The sequence below is a fragment of the Rhamphochromis sp. 'chilingali' genome (assembly GCF_963969265.1).
Source record: "Rhamphochromis sp. 'chilingali' genome assembly, chromosome: 12".
In the NCBI taxonomy this organism is placed as follows: domain Eukaryota; kingdom Metazoa; phylum Chordata; class Actinopteri; order Cichliformes; family Cichlidae; genus Rhamphochromis; species Rhamphochromis sp. 'chilingali'.
Window position 1 is genome coordinate 33,925,322 of NC_137939.1, and position 19,927 is coordinate 33,945,248.

The window sequence follows — 19,927 nt, forward strand, 5'->3', positions numbered from 1 at the left end:
ACCCCTCAGGACATACACAAACACACAGCTACAGTCTTTCAGTAGAAATGGAAACTAAATGTCATTAAAGCAATCTAAAATAAATGAACGAAACAACTGGGTTTTAAAAACTTGTTTAATTAAATTAATTAAATCAGCCAAACTATTTTTATAAATTGTCTCAAGTGAAGAACTAGTAAAACCAGTTAATTAACAATAATTATCTTCAGTGTTATATAGTTGCTTCAGTGAGTTTTATACTGTAAGATAAATGTTAGGGCAAGAACCCCAACAATCAGATAATCCCCTGCGAGCAAGGCTAAGTAATAGTGGGGAAGAAGAACTCAGTTAGGCCCCTCCAGGATCAGGCTAAGGGCACATCTGCTACAAGCAACTGATGAATGAAGACAGAAAAAAGGAACACTGAGAAATCAAATTTAAGCCAGTTTTTGAAGTTAGTAAAAAAGGTCCAATGTTAAAATGCCCAATTTTACAAGAAATAGAAGACATAAACATGTTTAGAGGCTGCTCCAAATCAAAAATGTTGTCATCTGATTATATTTTCTCTGTGCTTCAGTTTTGGTGACTGAAAATTTAATATTGTATTTCACAGGTAGCATTGTCTCAGTGTTCCACCTGTACAGTGTATAGATGCAGTTTGCCATCAAAGCCAGATAGCAGTACCTGATAACATTTCACCCTCCTGTCCACATATGACATCTTCTGGCTCCGCCGATAATAAGATTACAGCTTCAAAATGCAGAACTTGTGAGATCGCAGTGGCTACGTTCTGATGTTATCTTTGTCTTGCTCCTTGAACAACAACAGCCATCAATCAGATGCAGGTTTTTGTTGGCACTCAATAACATAAAACATCGTCTCAAACTCTGCGGCATTCAAAGCATATAGCATGTACTCTGTTTTCAGAATTTTATAACACAATTACAAATATTAAAATATTTCCATGTGAATTTTAAAATTATTACAGACTAATGAATAAATAATTTCAGTTGGATGAAAACAACAGGAATGTTGCGTTACGCTGACATGGGCATCACTTGGTTTGAACCCAGTGATGTTTTTTGGTAAATGCACAGCTGGAGAAATCTATGAAACCCAGATTCACCAGCAGTCTGAAATGTGACACACCAGCAGCTCCACCATCCAGCAGTTTTTTCTGTAACATTAGTGATGATGAAATCCACAGCTGCACTCCAGAAACTGTCCATCTTTGGTCCTCTACTTTGTGTCCATAATAGATAACCGCAGTCACTTGTGTTTAGTGGGAAGATAATCCAGCTCATCGCTCTCCTCTGGTCCTCTGATGTCCCCAGAACTCTTCTCTTCATCTGATCAGACACAGGAGAAACACAATGAGTGAACCAAAAACAAACAAAACCAACAGGTATCATAAAAACTCCTGAGTGTGGTTTACATACAGATGTTTTCAGATGACAGCAGCTCAGGAGTACGAATCCTTCCTTCCTCGTACTGAGTTTTCTTCTCCAGGAGTCGCTGTTTGCTGGAATTTATCTGAACTGAACAAACAGGAAATGGATCTAGTTTCAGTTTCAGAAAAGTTTAGGACAGGTGTTCAATAATGTCTGAAGAAACTAAGGTGTGGTCCTTTAATGAGTTGCTCACATACTTGAAGGCTCTGGAGATGTTGACTTCAGGGACCCTGCAGGAGAGAAGCCGTAGAGCCTTGCAGTTGCATCTGCCGTGGTTTGCCCTCTAGTCTCTGGTCCTGCTGGGGCCCCTCTCAGTGCTCCGGGTGCTATACTCAAACTGGTGCTATTGGGCTGGGGAGGGAAATTGTACTGGTCCTCAGTGGGCACCAAAGGCTGGTTGCACTCAACCTCTGTGAGCCTAGCTGGACTGCGATACTGGGCTTTGGTGGAAGGAGATAAAGACCTGCAGCTGGTCCCGTTTGATCTCAGTTGAGAGCGCAGGTCGTACTGGGAGAATCCTCGACTCTCGTCGGTTTCACATGGACCAGCGAATGAACAGGAAGACACAGGAGGGAAAATGGATGACGGGGGAAGAGATGATGATGAGTGAAGTGGGTCAGGAGTGGCGAGGGTGAACAAAGAGGGAGAGGAAGAAAATTTGGTTGACTGTGACACTTGGTAGGTATCCCCCAGTGGTCCCAGTTTACTCAGCTCTTTGGAAAGCTGTTGTATATTAGAGTCCAGAGAGCGGGGAGGTCTGGGGAAGGACTGGTAGGGAGGCTCCCTCACCATTTTATATACGTCCTCAAGAGATGCACACACCTATGAAAAAACAAAACAACACACTGAGGTGAAAAACAGGAGGATCCAAACAGGAGCCCTGAGGAACTCCAGAGTGCTCTAAGCAGCAGTCACAGAAGTCCAGATTAAATTAAATTGCACCACAACCAGTCTGAACTGACAGGATATGCATCTGAAGAAGTCTGCAACCACTGAAACTACATCTGAGGAGGTCTGGAGAGACTGAAACTACATCTGACAAAGTCCAGATTAACAAAACTGTTTAAGAGGAAACCAAGTGAGTGTGGCTGGCTCTTACATCTTTCATTACCGGTCTCTTCCTCCTGAGTTTTGCCAGACACCTGCAGGCCAGATCCGCCAGTTGCAGGCTACCAGTAAGCTCAGCAGTACCCCCTGCAACGAAAGTGAACACAACAGGTAACAGGAAGGACATGGAGCAGGCACAACAAGGACAGGGACTGTGGTCTTAGCTCAAACACTGACCTGAAATCAGCCGTTTGTCAAGATGCTTCCTCCAAACTGCTTCAGTTGAGCCACCCGGACCTTCCTTGATGTCCTCCACCAGGTCCTTCTGCAAACCAGAATCAAAACCAGGGTAAGCCCGACTCAAACAGACCAGGTTACCGGCAAGGAAACACACCAGCCGGGTTTGGAAGGATTCTGCCATTTTCCAAAGCTTCAGATTCATCCATCCATCCATTCGCTTCCGCTTATCCTTTTTCAGGGTCGCTGGAGCCTATCCCAGCTGTCATAGGGCGAGAGGCGGGGTACACCCTGGACAGGTCGCCAGTCTGTTGCAGGGCCTACTCACAGGGACAGACAACCATTCACACTCACATTCACTCGCACATTCACACCTAGTGGCAATTTGGATTATCCAATTAACCTATCCCCACAAGCTGCATGTCTTTGGACGGTGGGAGGAAGCCGGAGTACCCGGAGGGAACCCACGCAAACACGGGGAGAACATGCAAACTCCACACAGAAAGACCCCGGCCTGATGGTGGAATTGAACTCAGGACCTTCTTGCTGTGCGGCAACAGTGCTCACGACCGTGCCACCGCGCTGTTCAGATTCAAAACAACCCAATATGCAAATCAACTGTGTGAGCAGGTGTGTGCTATTACCAGGTATCTGTCTCGACCCATCCCATCTTTCTCCAGAGCTCGACGTCCAGTCAGCACCTCGAGCAGCACCTGAAACACACACACGGATGTGTGGACACACACACACGCACCATTTTCAGACACTTGCTGTGTTTCTCTTCTGTTTTCTGGTCTCAGAATAAAAATGTTCAGTTTCACGTCAGTTCCTAAAACAGGATATTTCCTGTTGCCAACTCTATAACTTACCTACAACTAACGAAGATGTTTCTCTAACTAATAGATGGTTGTAACTTATTTTATAAACAAAACCACCTACAAATTATTATGTTTATGATATTTTTTATGGTTTAATGGCTGATGTTTTAGTGTATTTAATTATGCTTTTCAAACGTATTTATGGAAAAGCTTGAAGCTTAGGGTGCAAATTATGCTTTACAGTATACTAGTATTACAGATCAAACGATAACGCCGTCATACTTGAAGTCTTTCTGTTTCCAGGTACTTTTTTTTTTTTTTTTTTTTTACTTCCGTGCTTCGGTTTCAAAATCTACAACTTCTTGTTTACATCTTTTGTGGTGTTTAAAATATTTTCTAGAGGAACAATCAAAATTGAGGCCTGCAGCTGTAAATCTTGCTACTCCTCAACGGTTAGCCATGGTCCACATCGAAGCATCACATCATAGTGATTAGGAATTAACTGCATTAAAAATCAAGTCCTATAATATTAAAAACATACATGTTTCACACAATTTTCCACTGTTGTCATAATAGAAATGGGCCTGTTTCTGTACCAAACTACAAAACGTTATTGGAAAAGCAGAAATATTTTTATAATTAGGACTATATGAATACACAGAGTCCTCCCATACTGCACTGAGGCCCTGCGACATCTCACCACTCCGAAGCTATAAACGTCCAGTTTGGGTCCCAGCTCTCCGCCTCTCACGTATTCCTCCGGCAGATAAGCCAGCGTTCCTCTCACTGTTGTCGTTTTACCCACGGATGTCGTGCTAGCTGCCGAGGTGCCGGTGGGTACAAACCGAGCCAGACCGAAGTCTGAAAGCTTCGCCGTCATGTGACTGTCCAACAAAATGTTGGAGCTGGAGAGAAACCGATGCACATAAAGAAAAAGAGTTCAGGTTAACACACCAGGTGAAAGCAGAGGCTGTGTTTTTGCCAGTGCGTCGCCATAGTGCAAATACTCGCACTAACAGACTTTTAAAAAACAAAACAAAAAAAAAAAACAACAAACACATCACAGATGACTTTTTGACATCACTCAGCCTTATAACCAGGTGGACCACATCAACTGTGATAAATGAGTAAATGTGGCGGTAAATACACTTCATGCAAATCATTTCATTACTTCTTCAACGGAAACTTCATCTTGATGTTTTTTTCCTGTGACCTTTGTATGAACTGTGAAATGAAGGCATGAATTTCAACTGAAACTTTACCCGACGATCTGCCTACGCTGACGTGTTTTACACACAATTCAGAGGAAAACAAAAATGATGGCGACCTCCAGATAGCAGAAGAGGAAGAAGAGGGGCTTGAATGTGTATGAACAAGCAAGACTGTAGCTCGTAGTAAAAAGTGCTTCGACTGCTCAATGAGAAAAGTGCTATATAGGTACTAGCGCAGCTTCCAATTCAATAACATAAATAAAAATAAATTCATCATCAAGGCTGGAATTTGATAAGGGAATTTATGACCTATAAGCAGAAATAATATTTCTCACTTTCAGATTAGTTACTCATCGTTTCCAGTCATTTCTCTCTTCCTGCTGGAAATAATCCAGTATAGCTTCTGCTTTCTGCACTTTTCAGTGACTCATGTCAAATAAAAGACTGTAATACAGCTGTTCACTTTGATCTATTTAACACATGGATTCATAAATACACTGAAGAGCTCCAGGGTGAAGATCACCTTTTCACGTCTCCGTGGATCAGCAGCTTTTCGCCTTCAGGGGGGCAGTGGAGAAACTGCAGAGCTTCTGATGCGTCTTTAACAACACTGACTCTCTGAGGCCACGAGAGCACCGCACACTCCTGAAACACACACACGGAAATAAACACACCCATGGAAATAAACACCCCTCCGAAACAAATAAACATTTGTAAATTATGTAGTGTGCGGGGTTTTCCCCAAGCACTGAAACTCGGGTGCAGGACTGAGTGTTTTTACAGAGCATCATGGAGAATGCACATGAAGAGGTAAAGGTGATTAATAAACACTTAAGAGCTACCATCATTATTTAACAAGCCTTTCATATTTATAATCACTTCCCATCAGTGGATCTTATTTATTTGTATATCACAATCTTTTATTCACATCTACTTGGAGCAACAGATGAAGGCCGATACACTGGGTGTATCAGGTTTCAGTGTTGCCAGCTTTCTTTCGGTAATATTGCAATAATATTGCGATAATGGCAAAAGCCAACACTGAAAAGACCCAGCAATGACCACCTATGACACCCAGAAAGCACCCGAGTCCTGGGAAAACCTGTGAAAACCCTGGAGTTATCTGAGCCGTGTGCATCTGTGTATGTGTTACGTTGTGCAGCTGGTCCTCCAGAGATCTGTTTTCCATGTAGCTGTAAATCAGACACAATGACCCTCCTCCGTCACTGAACCCTAAAAGATCCACAATGTTGCGATGTCTGAATCTGAGGAGGACACACACACACACACACACACACACACACACACACACACACACACACACACACACACACAAAATAACAACCATGTGACTTTAATCAGAACAGATGAAATCTGCTGTATCTCACTGAGGAACTTCACCCACCTTGACAGTTGCTCCACTTCAGTCTGGAAGCTCTTCTTCAGCAGAGCCCAGTCCAGCAGCCCGTCCTGTCAAAAACAGCAGCAATTCTGACCAATCACAATCTACTTCCTGGCAGTAAAATGGACCAATGAGAAGGCTTTTCCAGACAGTGAGCGGTCGACCCCTCTCTAATTATCAGTCGATGTTTTTCTTTTAACTTTTCTAAAAAGAGCCAAAAGACTCTTTCAGACTAATTTTGTCTCCGTTTCCATGGCGGCAAAAACCTCGAAAATGACAGTTGTTTTTAAAAATCTGTCCGTGACAAAACCATAGACTGTACGTTAAAGATGTTGGCAGCTACCGTGACAGCACCCATTGGATTGTGAAGTCCGTTGAACCCTCGAGATGAGCCATTTTGCTGACACCATGTTGCTGTTTTGATACAGGATGTGCACACTCACCGTCACACACATGTTGATGAGCAATGAGCATTTCCTGGAAAATCCTCTCTCACACTTAGAATGACCCAAATTTACAAAATGGACTGAATTTTTCATTAAGTGTGACTGAAACGAGAAGCTGAGATGATAACATCAGCAGTAAAGTGTCGACTATGGTCCTGACAGAGCGCCGTCTTCCCACAGACTCACTTTAGGACCTCTACGATGGCTTCACTTTTTAGACCCAGAAGCTAAAATTGAAGCTCATATTTTGTGTGGAGACGGGCTTTAGAAGGGAACCACCCAACCTGACCACCATCGCAGGACTTCCAGGTCGCTCTAAAACGTCAACCAAATGTACAAGTTACCTAAACTGGCCTTCTAACAGCCAGCAGGGGGCGACTCTTCTGCTCTGTGACCTTTCGTCTTAACATTTTTGACTCAGTCACTAGTTCCAGGTCAGACTGAATAAAACATGAAGATCATTTTGTAAAATAAAGAATCAAAAAATACTCTAATTGGCTAACAACTACTCACTCATTAAAACGATTAGCTAGAGGTGTCGTCATGGGGACTTGACTAACCAATGGCAAATGGCCTGGAGGCTACATTCATCTTTTATAGGGTCCGTAGCTGTGACAAGCCAAAACAAAAGCCTGCACAGCCTTTTTGATCTATTTCCAACTTTTGTGTTGCTTAAACTTCATTGTTCATGGCCTGCAGGTGGCGACTCCTCTGGTTACATAAAGACTTAAAGGGCCCTTTCCCCAAAATAAAAGTGTGCAACACCATTTCTGACTTTTTTGTATTTCATCTCATTTCCTTTTATTTCTTTGGTGCCCGACAGTTTTAACTTTCTAGCTCGAGCGCAGAAATAATCAGACGGTTGGGATCGTGCATACATTTACTCGAACTGCAGCGTAAACTGTAAGCAGAGTTTTTCTGTACCAGTCCTGTTGCTGCCTGAAAACCGCTCGCTGTCTGAAAACTCCTCAAGACTGAACTGCATTGTGATTGGCTGACCTCTTTGAATTTCTTGACGGCGCACTTCATGTCCTTCAGAGTCGCTCTGTACACGACTCCAAACCCCCCCTCCCCTATCTGCAGGCAGGGGGAGAACCCATTTGTCCCAGCATACACCTCTTCATATGACAGGCGCATCACTGCGATGCTGCTGCTCACCGCCACCATCACCTGGGGCTGGGGGATGACATCACCACCATCATCATCGTGCTTTGTTGTAGTGATGTATTTGTATTGATTGTTGAACAAACCTTGTGTAATGTGTGTGCAAGTATGCGCGTGTGAGAGAGAGACCTGGTGACGTTGTTGCACTTCAGAGCGCAGGCCCGGGGGGGGCGATGCAGGTCTGGGTAATGGACCTCCTATTCCTTTATTTACAGAATAAAGTAGTGACATCATCAGCGTCACAGAACAAGCCGACTGGACATACGTAAATGTCTGTTTATGCTGTGTTACCTGAGCCCAGTCTACAGGTGTCCTGCATAGGCGTGGCCCAAGGCTTTTTGGGAGGGGGGACAAACTGAGAGTCAGAAAAAGGAGATGAAGAAGGAAGATGACGAGCAGGAGCAGGAACATAGGAGTAAAGGTCCAGACTTCTCACCCCTGCAGACAGAGAGACAGAATGAGAAAAAGTCAGTCCTATACAAAAGGTTCTACTGAAAACGTGGACTTCAGGCACGTTGCACTAACGTATAGTGATGAAGTGTTTTAGGAGAATATGATCAAACCAATATGCGTACAGGGAGGGGTACAGCACTGAGGATGCTGTGCTAAGTGTCACTCTTTTAATAAGCAAGCATTCAGAAGATTCAAAAGCTTATGATCAGATTCCATCTGCTGATTCTAGTTCTGCATTTGACTGTTCGTCCACACCCGCAGCTCCAAAAACTCTTAAGTTTAGAAATGCCTTAATTATAAATTGGTTTTTATCCCTTTTGTCAAGCCGGTCACAACAAGTTAAACAATTCAATCTCCGTGAGTTCCCCTCTCCTTTTCACCTTGTATACTACTGGCTGTTGAGGTAACTGGACTAATTATGGGGTTATCAAATTCTCATCAAAGAATTTGATAACCCCGTTATTGTTATTATAATATATCCTACATGCAGGTGACTGCCCGTCTTTATCCCACAGGGATATCAGTGATTTCAAAGTGTGATGTAACTGTGATCATCTCATTTTGAATAGTGATAAAAGTGAAAGAAAAAAAAAGGGTATATGTGCACACGACCCAGTGGCAATTGATGTCTGTACAATAGAGCACATATAAGTACTTGAGTATCTATATGGACAAATTCTTTAATCATGAAGAATACGTTGATTTTTAAATGTGAAAAATTAGCTCAAAGACTCCACTGTGTTTGTAGACTCAGGCTGTTTGAAGTGAGCTCTGTGGTTATGGGTATTTTTTTGTAATTCAGTACTTGAAAGTTTGATTAGATATGAGATGACAGCCTGGTTTGGCTCGCTTACAGCAAATTCAGAGTCTAAGATTGAGAAACTGATAAAAACTTCCATGAAAGGCAAAGGAAACAAAGAGAAACAGTTTCTCATGTCGAAATGAGGAAACAGTTGTTCATCAGACTCATAATTGATTCATTTTTGGTGCTGGTTTTATTGTGCGAATGCTGCTTTGTTTAGCACTGTTTGTCCAAGATTAATATCTAATGTGGTATGACTACACAAAGATAAGAGGCAAGTTTATTCTTATCTTTGCATAGTCTTGCAGAAACATGAAAACAAACAATAGCGTAAAGACGTTTTTATATCGTCATCCGATATATATCGTTATATCGAGCAGCCCTAACAGGCAGCATATTCAAGATGAAGTGATAACTAAAGGACAACAACTCTGAGCAAACCCAACAACTTAAAAAAAACATTTACAAAACAAAGCACCATATGTTGGTTGTGATCAGCTGTAAACACCTACAGCATATATCTGTGAAATCCAACACATTTTAAAACCTTATTTTCCTTTTTAAAAGACACTTGGGAACAAATATATTTAAGAATTTTTAATATATGGTCTTTTTTTTTTCTAGATGCAGGTGTAAATAATTCTTTATTGACTCCTATTCATCGAGGGCCATCTCACAAGCACCGCGGCTGAACTGCAGCCAGTTTGTGCACCGTGGCATTAACATTAATATACTATCCCTCGGGGTCAAAGGTCATGAGTGTTTGGAGGTAAACTCACAGTTCAAGATGACATCACGGGGGCGTAACAGCTGCAGATCCTCCAGCAGGTCGATCAGCTCTCCGACTTGAATGTTCCTGTTCGAGCATTTGACCATCACCCAGTGGGTCCGCCTTTCCTGCCTCTCAGCCAATCGCACGTCGTTCTGATCCATCAGCATCCCCGAGGCTGTGAGACAGAAACAGTACAATCAAAAACTGCAGAAATATGAAGTAAACTGATTTTACAGCCACTCAGACTTCAGAGGACAAAAACTAGCTCGCTATAAACAATCACAGATATAAAATGCAATAATATAAAAACAGCACAAACAGAACATGTGAAATATTAAAACCTAAAGTTTAAACAGCATTTGGTTGAATCCGAACAGAGAATTTCCTCGTACACGTCACAGTTCATCATTCTGCTAAAAACTAGTGACCCGGCTTCACTGGTAGCCATACACAACCGTACCATAACATGTTTAACAGATGTTTTCATGGAACCTCAGATCTGGCCTTCTTGTTCTTGAGTGTAACCAGTGGTTTGTGTACAAGAAAGGCATCCCTTTACTGTAGACTTTGACAACGATACATCGACCTAACACAGGATGTTTCTGACTGTAAGATGCTGTGAAGATCTTCTGAACCAAGGAGATAACTCTGTGATTTTCTTGGTTCAGAGATAATTTTGTGACACTTTAGCGGTCCTCTGTGATCTTTCAGGCCTTCTGGTGTTGCCAGTGCATCCATTCTGTTATGCCGATTGCTGTCTCTCTAACAGCTTTATTTGTGTTTGTCAGCCTAATAATGCTTCCCTCATTAATATCAACACCTCTTTGTGCCTCTTTTTGAGAGTTAATGCAAATTTCAACGCTCTGAATCAACTCCAGATCTCTTATCGTCTTAGTTTGTCATGAAATAACAAAGGAACGAGCCTCCCTTAGCCAAGACATGGCCTCCAAGTTAATTGTCCAATCACTTTTGAGCCTCTAAAACTGTGCATGATGCTGCATTCCAGATACCTCTGAATCCAGATGTCGGAACTTGGAAATTAGGGCGTTCCAGAAGAAATGAGGAAAAAGAAGATTTGTTTTGGTTCTTCGCAAAGTAGAGACATTCAGGAATCACTAGCGTGCACCTATGGTATCAATTTGAAAATCCTAGATGACTTCCTTCTGAAAATCATCTGAATGCAATGATTAAAGAAAACTTGACCTCTGGCCTTGACCTTGAGGTCACTGAGATTCAAGCTCGTCTAAGATTGTTAGTAGATGGACTTATGGTATCAATTAGAAAACCCTACATTGCCTTGTTCTCAAGTTAACGTTATCATAAACTTGGGTGTCCACGCCACCCGCCTGGTCGGGGCAATGACAATTCCCATCAGCCTTTTACGGATGATCTGATATCCTCGTGTCGGTGTTGTTCCCACATCATCATAATAAATGTTGTTCCAGGTTCAACATTGCAAGTGACCAATCACATAGTTGTGACGTCCCCCTTTTGTGCCTTTGAAAAATACCGCCTTAAAAAAAATCTACTTCACTTGAGAGAAGAGAAACCGCTTCTGTCCGCCGATCCAGGAACTTGAATTCTTTGAATTTCAGGATTCTTTTCTTTAATAAACGGTAAACATTATACATATTGTCCTTACAGAAGCGGTTTCTCTTCTCGCAAGTGAAGTAGATTTTTTGAAGGCGTTTGTTTTTTGAGGTCGCGGATGACGTCAGGAGAAGGTGATTGGTCACTTGCATAGTTGAACCTGGAACAACATTATTTATGATGACGAGGGAACGACACCAACACGAGGATATCAGATCGTACGCCTTTTACGGCTGAGGGGTAAAAATGGCTGTAACTCCTAGAAAGCTAGCGCAGTTCTTTTTTAAAAGCGCTCGAATTAAAGCTGAAAGTCTGCACCAGAATCACATCTTGATGATTGTTTTAAAATTTCACCGTGGTAGTGTACAGAGGCGAGAACACAAAAATACAGAAAAAAAATTACTCCAAATACTTATGTAACCTCACATACTGTATGTTGAGGCATGTGATCTTATTTGTCTTATTCAGCGTGCAACATTTGCCCCTTTTTTTTTTTTTAACATCTTTATCTGTTGGTTAACACTTGTGACTCATGCTTCATCTGCAGTGTTGCATTAGAGTTCGTCTGAAAGATTTCAAGGACATAATCAACGCACGTGCTGTCCACCACAAACCACAACTCCATCACCTGATGTGGGTGGGATACACAACAACTGGGCCCGATGCTTTTCAGTTTGGAAAAAAAAAATGACCAGAGTTTACCACAAGGAGGAAGTGCAAAAAACCCAACATAGACCAAAGAAGCAAACTGGAAAAAGCACGGGCGATGGCAATTTATTGTTCTAACAACTGGTTTCATTTCATTTCAAAGAAGTGCTTGTTCTGCCGTCTCCACAGCAGGGCAAAAATGAAATTACCAGCAACAGCAAAAAATATGAGCTAGAACAGCCCACATTAGTGGTACTTTGTCTCTCTTTTTTGACAGCTACAACAAGCCAACCTTCACGGTTAAAACAAAAAAACGAGTATCAAAAACTGATTTTCCTTAGGGGCGAGCGTGGCTCAAGAGTTGGCAGCTCATCTTGTAATCGGAAGGTTGCCGGTTCGAGCCCCAGCTCGGACTCGGTCGTTCTGTCCTTGGGCAAGACACTTCACCCGTTGCCTACTGGTGGTGGTCAGAGGGCCCGTTGGCGCTAGTGTCCGGCAGCCTCGCCTCTGTCAGTGCGCCCCAGGGTGGCTGTGGCTACAATGTAGCTGCCATCACCAGTGTGTGAATGTGTGTGTGAATGGGTGGATGACTGAACGTGTAAAGCGCTTTAGGGTCCTTAGGGACTAAATAAAACGCTATACAAATACAGGCCATTTACCATTTTAAACTTTGTGGCTTATATTGACCAGGATAAGGCGCGATGTCTCGGGGATCACTGTGAGGGTGATGCAAATTGGAACTGATGGTGATATCAGAGAAAAGGTGCAGGTGGCCAAAACACTAAAGGTGAGGCTTCAAAATAACATCACAATGCCTGGCTCCATCATCTGTATACAGTTTCTGAGCCCTACATCTAAATCTTTTTTAAATCATCTTTTCTCCCAACTCTAACTGCTCTAGTATTTCTTTTCAGTGTTCCACTTTGACAGCTGTGAATGTTCTCTAATGCTTAAATTTTACTTTGTCGTTTTTCTGTAAAACTTCTATTTCAGTAGAAGAGAAGCTGCCAGAGGTCTTCCTCCCCACCATCACCAAATGCTGCTTATACAATGTAAAACTTTAAAAGTGTATTTCATTCGAAGAAAACTTAAGATTTTCAAGTCACCTGAGCTCAATATAGTACACCAACATAACAGAGCTCTACCTAATTTTTAGTCAAATAAAACCCGCACAACCTTAGTTAAGAGAGTTTACAGTAAAACTGAAAACTTCTGGATTTTTTGAGAAACCTCAAACTGTTTCTAATCACATTTCATTATGCGTCAGAACACACAGGCATTTCAGTTTCTGTCACATTCTTGTGCTCCGTATTTACTCAATATTAACCAAGAGCACTTACAGATAACGTCTACCAGAGACTTCCTCAAAACAGCCACCGGTGAATTTATCTATATTTAGGCTAACTGTAGTCAAAATGTGACCTAATATCGGAAGAAAACTGTACCTGATTTAATCTCAGTTGACACTCACGCTAAAGCAATCTTTTATTAATAGTATTATATATTTTACAACTTTGTGGAAATAGTTGGGACAGGTAAGCCTGTACCTGAGGGCAGACTGAGAAGGATGGATCACAGCTGAGGCTCTCACAGCTTGTTTAATTCTCATTTTCTGTAGTGATTTCACATGGCAGCAGTTAAAGTTGTTACACAGAATAAACACGCTAGAGTTTATTTTGGAGTCCACCCAATTAACGGTGGACTCCACCGTCCCTCCTACCCCAAGCTGCTGGCCTTTAGCTCTCAGTCAAAGTTCGGGTTCTGACTCACCAAAGCGGGTCCAGTCCTGGTTTGACAGCCCGTCCATGATGCGGCAGAACTCACAGTCAACGGAGGCGGGCAGGTTGTAGTACAATACGGCCCTCGGGTCTCCTCCCGACATCTTTACCTAACTCCTACAAGTTAGTCCACGCTGAAGCTAATAGGCTAACCGATGACAGCGGCCACCGCGGGGAACTCTGGGTGGTCTGTAGGGTATCAGATTCACACAAGGACCTGGATCACATCAGAACCGCCCGGAACGAACCTGTTCAATCACTTCAAAAACTCTCTCAAACTACAGGTTTGAGTCTTTCAGCGCTTCCGCCTAAAACAAGCTAGCTGCTTCCGCTCCGTACTACCGAAATAAAAGCCCAAATAAATGCACTGTTTTAAAACTTTTTTTCTTCACTTTTTACTTCTTTTTTTTTGAACAAATGTTTTACCTCGTGAGCCACATACACCCCCATTTGATCACAAGTGGACCACACCAGTGAAATTCCCCTTTCTGACAGTTTAAATCAGTTTAATTACACATTTAATCCTCGAGATGTCTTAGGACCGGACCGACAGATAAAAGGACATCTCAGGTTTTCTACATGATAAAGAAAAGCTGTCGTGGTAAATGAAAAAAATCTGTCAGCATGACTCCGAGTTTAAATTGTAAGACATAAAGATATAAAATGTAAAATGACTGGAAAAAAAGTTTTGGTAGTTTATCGACTATCCTGATATTATAAAAGAGAAAGCTTTTTGCAGAAAATGGTACAAATTTGGCAAAATTGTGCATCCTTTGTAACAAACAGACATTTCTGTAGTAGTAAAAACAGCAACATCTCTTATCACTCTAATTTTTTACCTATTACCTAATTAGTTTGGTTAAGCATAAATGGCCATGGGAGAGGTCTTTATCTGTGGAAAATACAGCTGTAAAACGTAGAAAAATGCAGTTAACAGTCCGAAATTTATTCCTTCACATTTTCAAAAGCTGCCCAGTGGGGCCAGATTGGAGTCTTTGCTTGGCCAAATTTCCAATTTATTTATTTTGTTTATATGTATTATTTTTTATTTATGAAGCCCAGTAAAAATTCAGTAAAAAAATAATATAAATTCTTTGTTTGGGGGGTTAATGATAATTACTCAAGCATAAAATGTACTTTTTGATTATTAAATCACCAAAAATAACCAGGAAATCCAAATATTACTCTTCTCTATACCATGATTTGTAACAGTGTATTACATCAGATCGGTCATTCTTACATGCAAAGTGTCAGCTTCTCCACTGTGACCGTTTCCTGGTTAAATATAATTTCCTGCATGACAAACTCCAGATTGTTGTTGTTTTTTGTTTTAACTATCAGTCAGAAAATAGGATATTATTAGAACTAGAGCTGCTTGATTTAAACCACAGTTATTTTGGTCAGTGCTGAGATTGCTGTGATGGAATTCAAATACAAACAGAGTTTTGAAAACATGTAGATGTATTATGGTTATAAAATGTCCTTTTCACATTGCAATTAATGTTTCCTGCAATGCATTGAGCTATGTCACCTGAAAGACACACTTTATTGTAATATATTAAGAGATTTCATCATATTTTAACTTATTTTATATTAATTTTTATGCTTACCACATTTTATACTTGTTTTACATCCTGCAGGACTGATGTGTGTAAAGACCTCGTATGACTTTCATTTCACTACAGGAAGTCCTAAGTGAGTATTTCTTTGTGGCTTTGACTAAAATGAGTCATTTTCCTGTCTGAACTATGACAAATGTGAAGCATTGCATTGCATTACATCACACACACACACACACACACACACACACACACACACACACACACACACACACACACACACACACACACACACACACACGTTTCACACTTCCTTTTTCTCACCTTATTTTTTTGAATGTTAGTCGTTGAATGAAATGCCTGAATGCTTCATTAGCTCAGTTCAGTTTGTTTGTGTCAAAGGATTAACAACAGCAAACTGTTATTATTAATACCACATACAGCTAGAATAACAGCATGAAGTAGAACCGTGAAACCGAAGGACTGGGTCACGTCTCGGCGAAAAACAGAGAAGCTTGGTAGTTTTGCTGACCTCAGTGGAGATATTTGAAAAAATTCCAGGTTTAAGAATCTGGTTTTGTCATCAGATTAATAATCCGTCAGGTATGAGACTGCATAAAGATCGCAGGGATTCATGTTCACCCTGTGCAGCTGGGCTCTCATATCTAAGGATTTTTCTTGATTGTTTTTTAAAGGTACTTTCTATAAACTACAGTTACACAGTTTATTCTTTTCATGACACTGGTGAACTGAAATGCTTAATTGCATGAAAAAAGTTTAAAATAAATAAAAAATAGGGGTGATAGATTTTGTTTCCCGGTCTTCGTTGCCTTTATGTGGCTGTTTTGACTCGACCTAAAGGACATTGAGACAAATTCAAAAAATTAGCATGAATTAATTTTTGTGGGTCCCCTCCAATGCTGAGGTCCCTACATAATTGTCATTTCAGTCCACTGCCGCCTCATTGCAGGAAGGTTGTGGGTTTGGATTCAGTCTGGGGCTTTTCTGTATGGAGTTTGCTTGTTCTCCCCATGTACGTATGGGTTCTCTCCGGATGCTCCCGCTTCCTCCCACAGCCCAAAGGCATGCATTGAGTTAGGTTAACTGGTGATTCTAAATTGACTGTGTGATCATGAGCATGAACGGTTGTCTGGCTCTCTGAGTTACCTCTTTGACAGATTGGTAAAAAAGACTAAAAAATGTGCCCCCATTACGCCACCCACTGCTGAAAGCCAAACAGAGTGTTTTTGCCATCTTAGTGTTTTGAAACTATGAGGCGTGGATATGACTGTGAAAGTGAGCGTGCCACGGGGTCATTAGTCAATGAGAATACCCTGGATTTTCCTCCTCTCTGACTCTGATATTGTCCATGTTAAAGACAAAATCTGCAATGTTCATAATTACCACCAGGGGGCGACTCAAGTGGAAGCACATTGTGAAAAAAATGTCCCTATAATTCCCCGCTCTGTGACCTCAGTGAATGATTTCATTGACTTTATGGGCTTGACCACTAGTTTCATGTTATACTACATAAATGGGTGACGTTGCACAGTTGGCTTGCCCACCAAAAACACTCATTGGCCCCCCTGTGGTCATCCTGTGTGGGTGCCATGGTGTTTTTAGCCCACAGGGCCCACAGGGCCCACAGGGCCCCCATGACGGTTTTCTGTGGGTCAACCCATAGTGTGTTTGCCCACAGAAAACCCACAAAGGGACCCCAACAGGCAAAACTGTTGTTTATCCTGTATAGGTCCACACAGGCAAGAAGTAAAAGATATCAGAGAATGTCCAATTTTCATATTTTCAAGTCAGGCTTATTTGTTTGATAGGATTTGAGTTTATTGTTGTTGGGTTTTTTCACCCCTTTGAGGGCAAGTGGATCCACAGTGAAGTGGTTTACATTCATTTATACATGCAGTCACTGTTGGTGCACTGTAGAATTTTGCTGTCCTTGAAAGCTCTTCATCCTGCAGCTACATCACTTTGGCTGAAATATGTTAAATGTTGTTTTTTTTTTATAAAAACTGGAAAAAATCTAATTCAGACTCAGAGGGAACACTAATAAGTTTTTACAGATGTGGCAGTTTTTTATCATTTATTTTAATTCCTTGAAAACAACTGGACTTGCCTAATTTTGAGTATCTTTTTTTTAAATGGTAAATGGTCTGTATTTCTATAGCGCTTTTACTAGTCCCTAAGGACCCCAAAGCGCTTTACACAACCAGTCATCCACACATTCAAGCACCCATTCACACACTGGTGATGGCAAGCTACATTGTAGCCACAGCCAATAATATATATTGGGTTGGACCTTGGGATGGGGATTGGTTATAAGTTGTTTAGTAGTTTCCAAAACAGCTTCACAATTGTTAATGGCTGGAACTGTATTGATTTATGCCTTTATATCGCTTGTTTTGTCGAGGCTGATAGGTCAAACTACATGTGAATGAAGTGGAATTTATGGCTCAGCAGAGGGAATGCGTTCACAGGCCGCTGGCAGCTCGAGGATGGCCCGTCTACCTACAGCACGCTCTGTTATAGATAGAGGCAGCACACAAAATATGTGGTACAGCTGGCCTGTGGGTCACTTTCACTCTTTGTTGGTTCGTCAGCTGTTGTTGGTCTGTCTGCCAGCCCAGGAAAAGGGCAAAGTTACAAAGAGCTGAAATGAAATCAAGTTTTAAAAATAATAAAAAGTGTCCACTGCAGACACTGTCTGTGCTTTTCATGCTTTATTTTTGAGCTTCAGTGTTTGCTTTGTGTGTCTCCAGTTCCTGGTGAACGCCGCTGTTGCTCTCTTCCCTCTTCCAGCCCACTTATCAACCAATCAGGATTTGGCAGATCCAACGCCTACGGATAGTGGAGATTTTGGAGAACTGCACAGGAGCGCATCTGTGGTGAGTGAAAACCCCTCTCAGTTCAAACGGAAATGTGTACGCAGACTGACACAATTTCAAGACATAAATTATACTTAAGGAAGCGGCTAAAATTTGCTTTTTTTTAATATTCATTGAAAAATTAAGAGTCACACTCCATACCAGTTGGCGGTGGTAATGTGCCCTGGATTGTGGTGGCCAGGTAGTCAGCCCACTGGGTCTCAGTCTGAAATGTGGGGCACACCTGGGTCCACACCGTGGGTATGCTGCAGACCCACAGTGGGGTCCGGTGTGCCCTCATTTTATGCTAGTACTTGCTACAGTGGGCTGCCAATAATGGACCGTGTGGGTCTACCCACAGTGCAGCCAGATTGCCGGGGCATTGTGTTTGTGTTTGGCTCTTCTGCAGGTAATCTGGTTTTAATGTGTGCTAAACAAGCCTCCAAAAAAGCTTTTACTCTTAACAACTTTCACTTCATTTTTAAATAAAGGGTTAAGATGGGTCACTGTGGCAGCAACAGGGTATTCAAGACAGTCTTTTCCCCAGTCCTTGATGATCCTCCCCGCTTTCCTCAGGCACCGCTTCCTGTAGATGTCCTGGAGGGAGATAATCTCACATCCAATTATCCTTTCGGCACACTGCACCACTCTCTGAAGACCTTTGCAGTTGTAGGCGGTGCTGTTGCCATACCAGGTGGTGATGCATCCAGTGAGGATGCTCTCAATGGCACAGCGGTAGAAGGTCCTGAGGATGCGGGGGCTCATGCCAAATCTTTTTTAGTCTCCTGAGAAAGAAGAGGCGCTGCTGCGCCTTCTTCACTGTTTTGTTTATGTGTACTGACCTGTACTGACCATGTGAGATCCTCTGCTAGATGTACACCTAGGAAACGGAAGCTGTTCACTCTCTCCACAGCAGCGCTGTTGATGATGATTTGGGGGGGGGGCTTCTCTGAACTCTGTGGTGAAAACTAATTTCAGCTTCTTTTATCTGTGATGTAATTCTTTTCGTCATAACCTCATCACTATAGGTGAGGATTGGAACGTAGATCGAACCGTTCAGGGATTCTTCAGCGTTCTCATTCTAATGCACTTTGAGGAACATCCCAAGCCCAGGTCAAAAACTATCCTCCATGGCTGCAAACAGTCTGAGAAACTCTCTGTTTTCCTTCCTGAGTGGCTCCTTCAGGCTAACCAAAGGTTCTTCTGTCTCAAACGTCTCCAACATCCACACTTTTGCTTATTAACCAGCCAAACTCTCAGCTCTTCTAGCCTTCCAGTGCCTTTCCAGTGTTTCAGGAATCCAACAGATCAACTAAGCCAGCGGTCCCCAACCTTTTTTGCGCCACGGACCGGTTTATGCCAGACAATATTTTCACGGACCGGCCTTTAAGGTGTCGTGGATAAATACAACAAAATAAAACTAGTACCGAAAAAAATATTTATTTATAACACACATGAAAAGACCCAGGAAAACCGAGTTAACGATAAAAACGATAACAAAATAACGCTGAAAACCGATAAAAACCCTGAAAACTATACATTTCACACCTGAGCCTCAACTCTCGCGGCCCGGTACCTAACGACTCATGGACCGTTACCGGTCCGAGGCCCAGGGGTTGGGGACCGCTGAACTAAGCCCAAAGGCCTCCTTCTTTAACCTGACGGCTTCTTTCACCGTCAGCATCCACCAGAAA

General features: G+C 42.1%; 1 protein-coding gene across 1 annotated transcript; it reads right to left on the minus strand.

The window, feature by feature from the left end:
- Window positions 1–103: 103 nt before the first annotated feature.
- On the minus strand, window positions 104–14,117 carry irak1 (interleukin-1 receptor-associated kinase 1). Its single transcript, XM_080899090.1, has 15 exons — window positions 13,791–14,117; window positions 9,790–9,957; window positions 8,047–8,193; window positions 7,885–7,958; window positions 7,591–7,767; window positions 6,149–6,213; window positions 5,897–6,008; window positions 5,267–5,388; window positions 4,233–4,437; window positions 3,359–3,427; window positions 2,715–2,802; window positions 2,530–2,624; window positions 1,628–2,252; window positions 1,419–1,517; window positions 104–1,328 (listed from the first exon to the last, which is right to left on the minus strand). Exons 1-15 carry the CDS (start codon window positions 13,900–13,902, stop codon window positions 1,249–1,251), a joined length of 2,238 nt encoding a protein of 745 aa, XP_080755216.1. The 5' UTR covers window positions 13,903–14,117; the 3' UTR covers window positions 104–1,248.
- Between the last annotated feature and the right edge of the window lie 5,810 nt (window positions 14,118–19,927).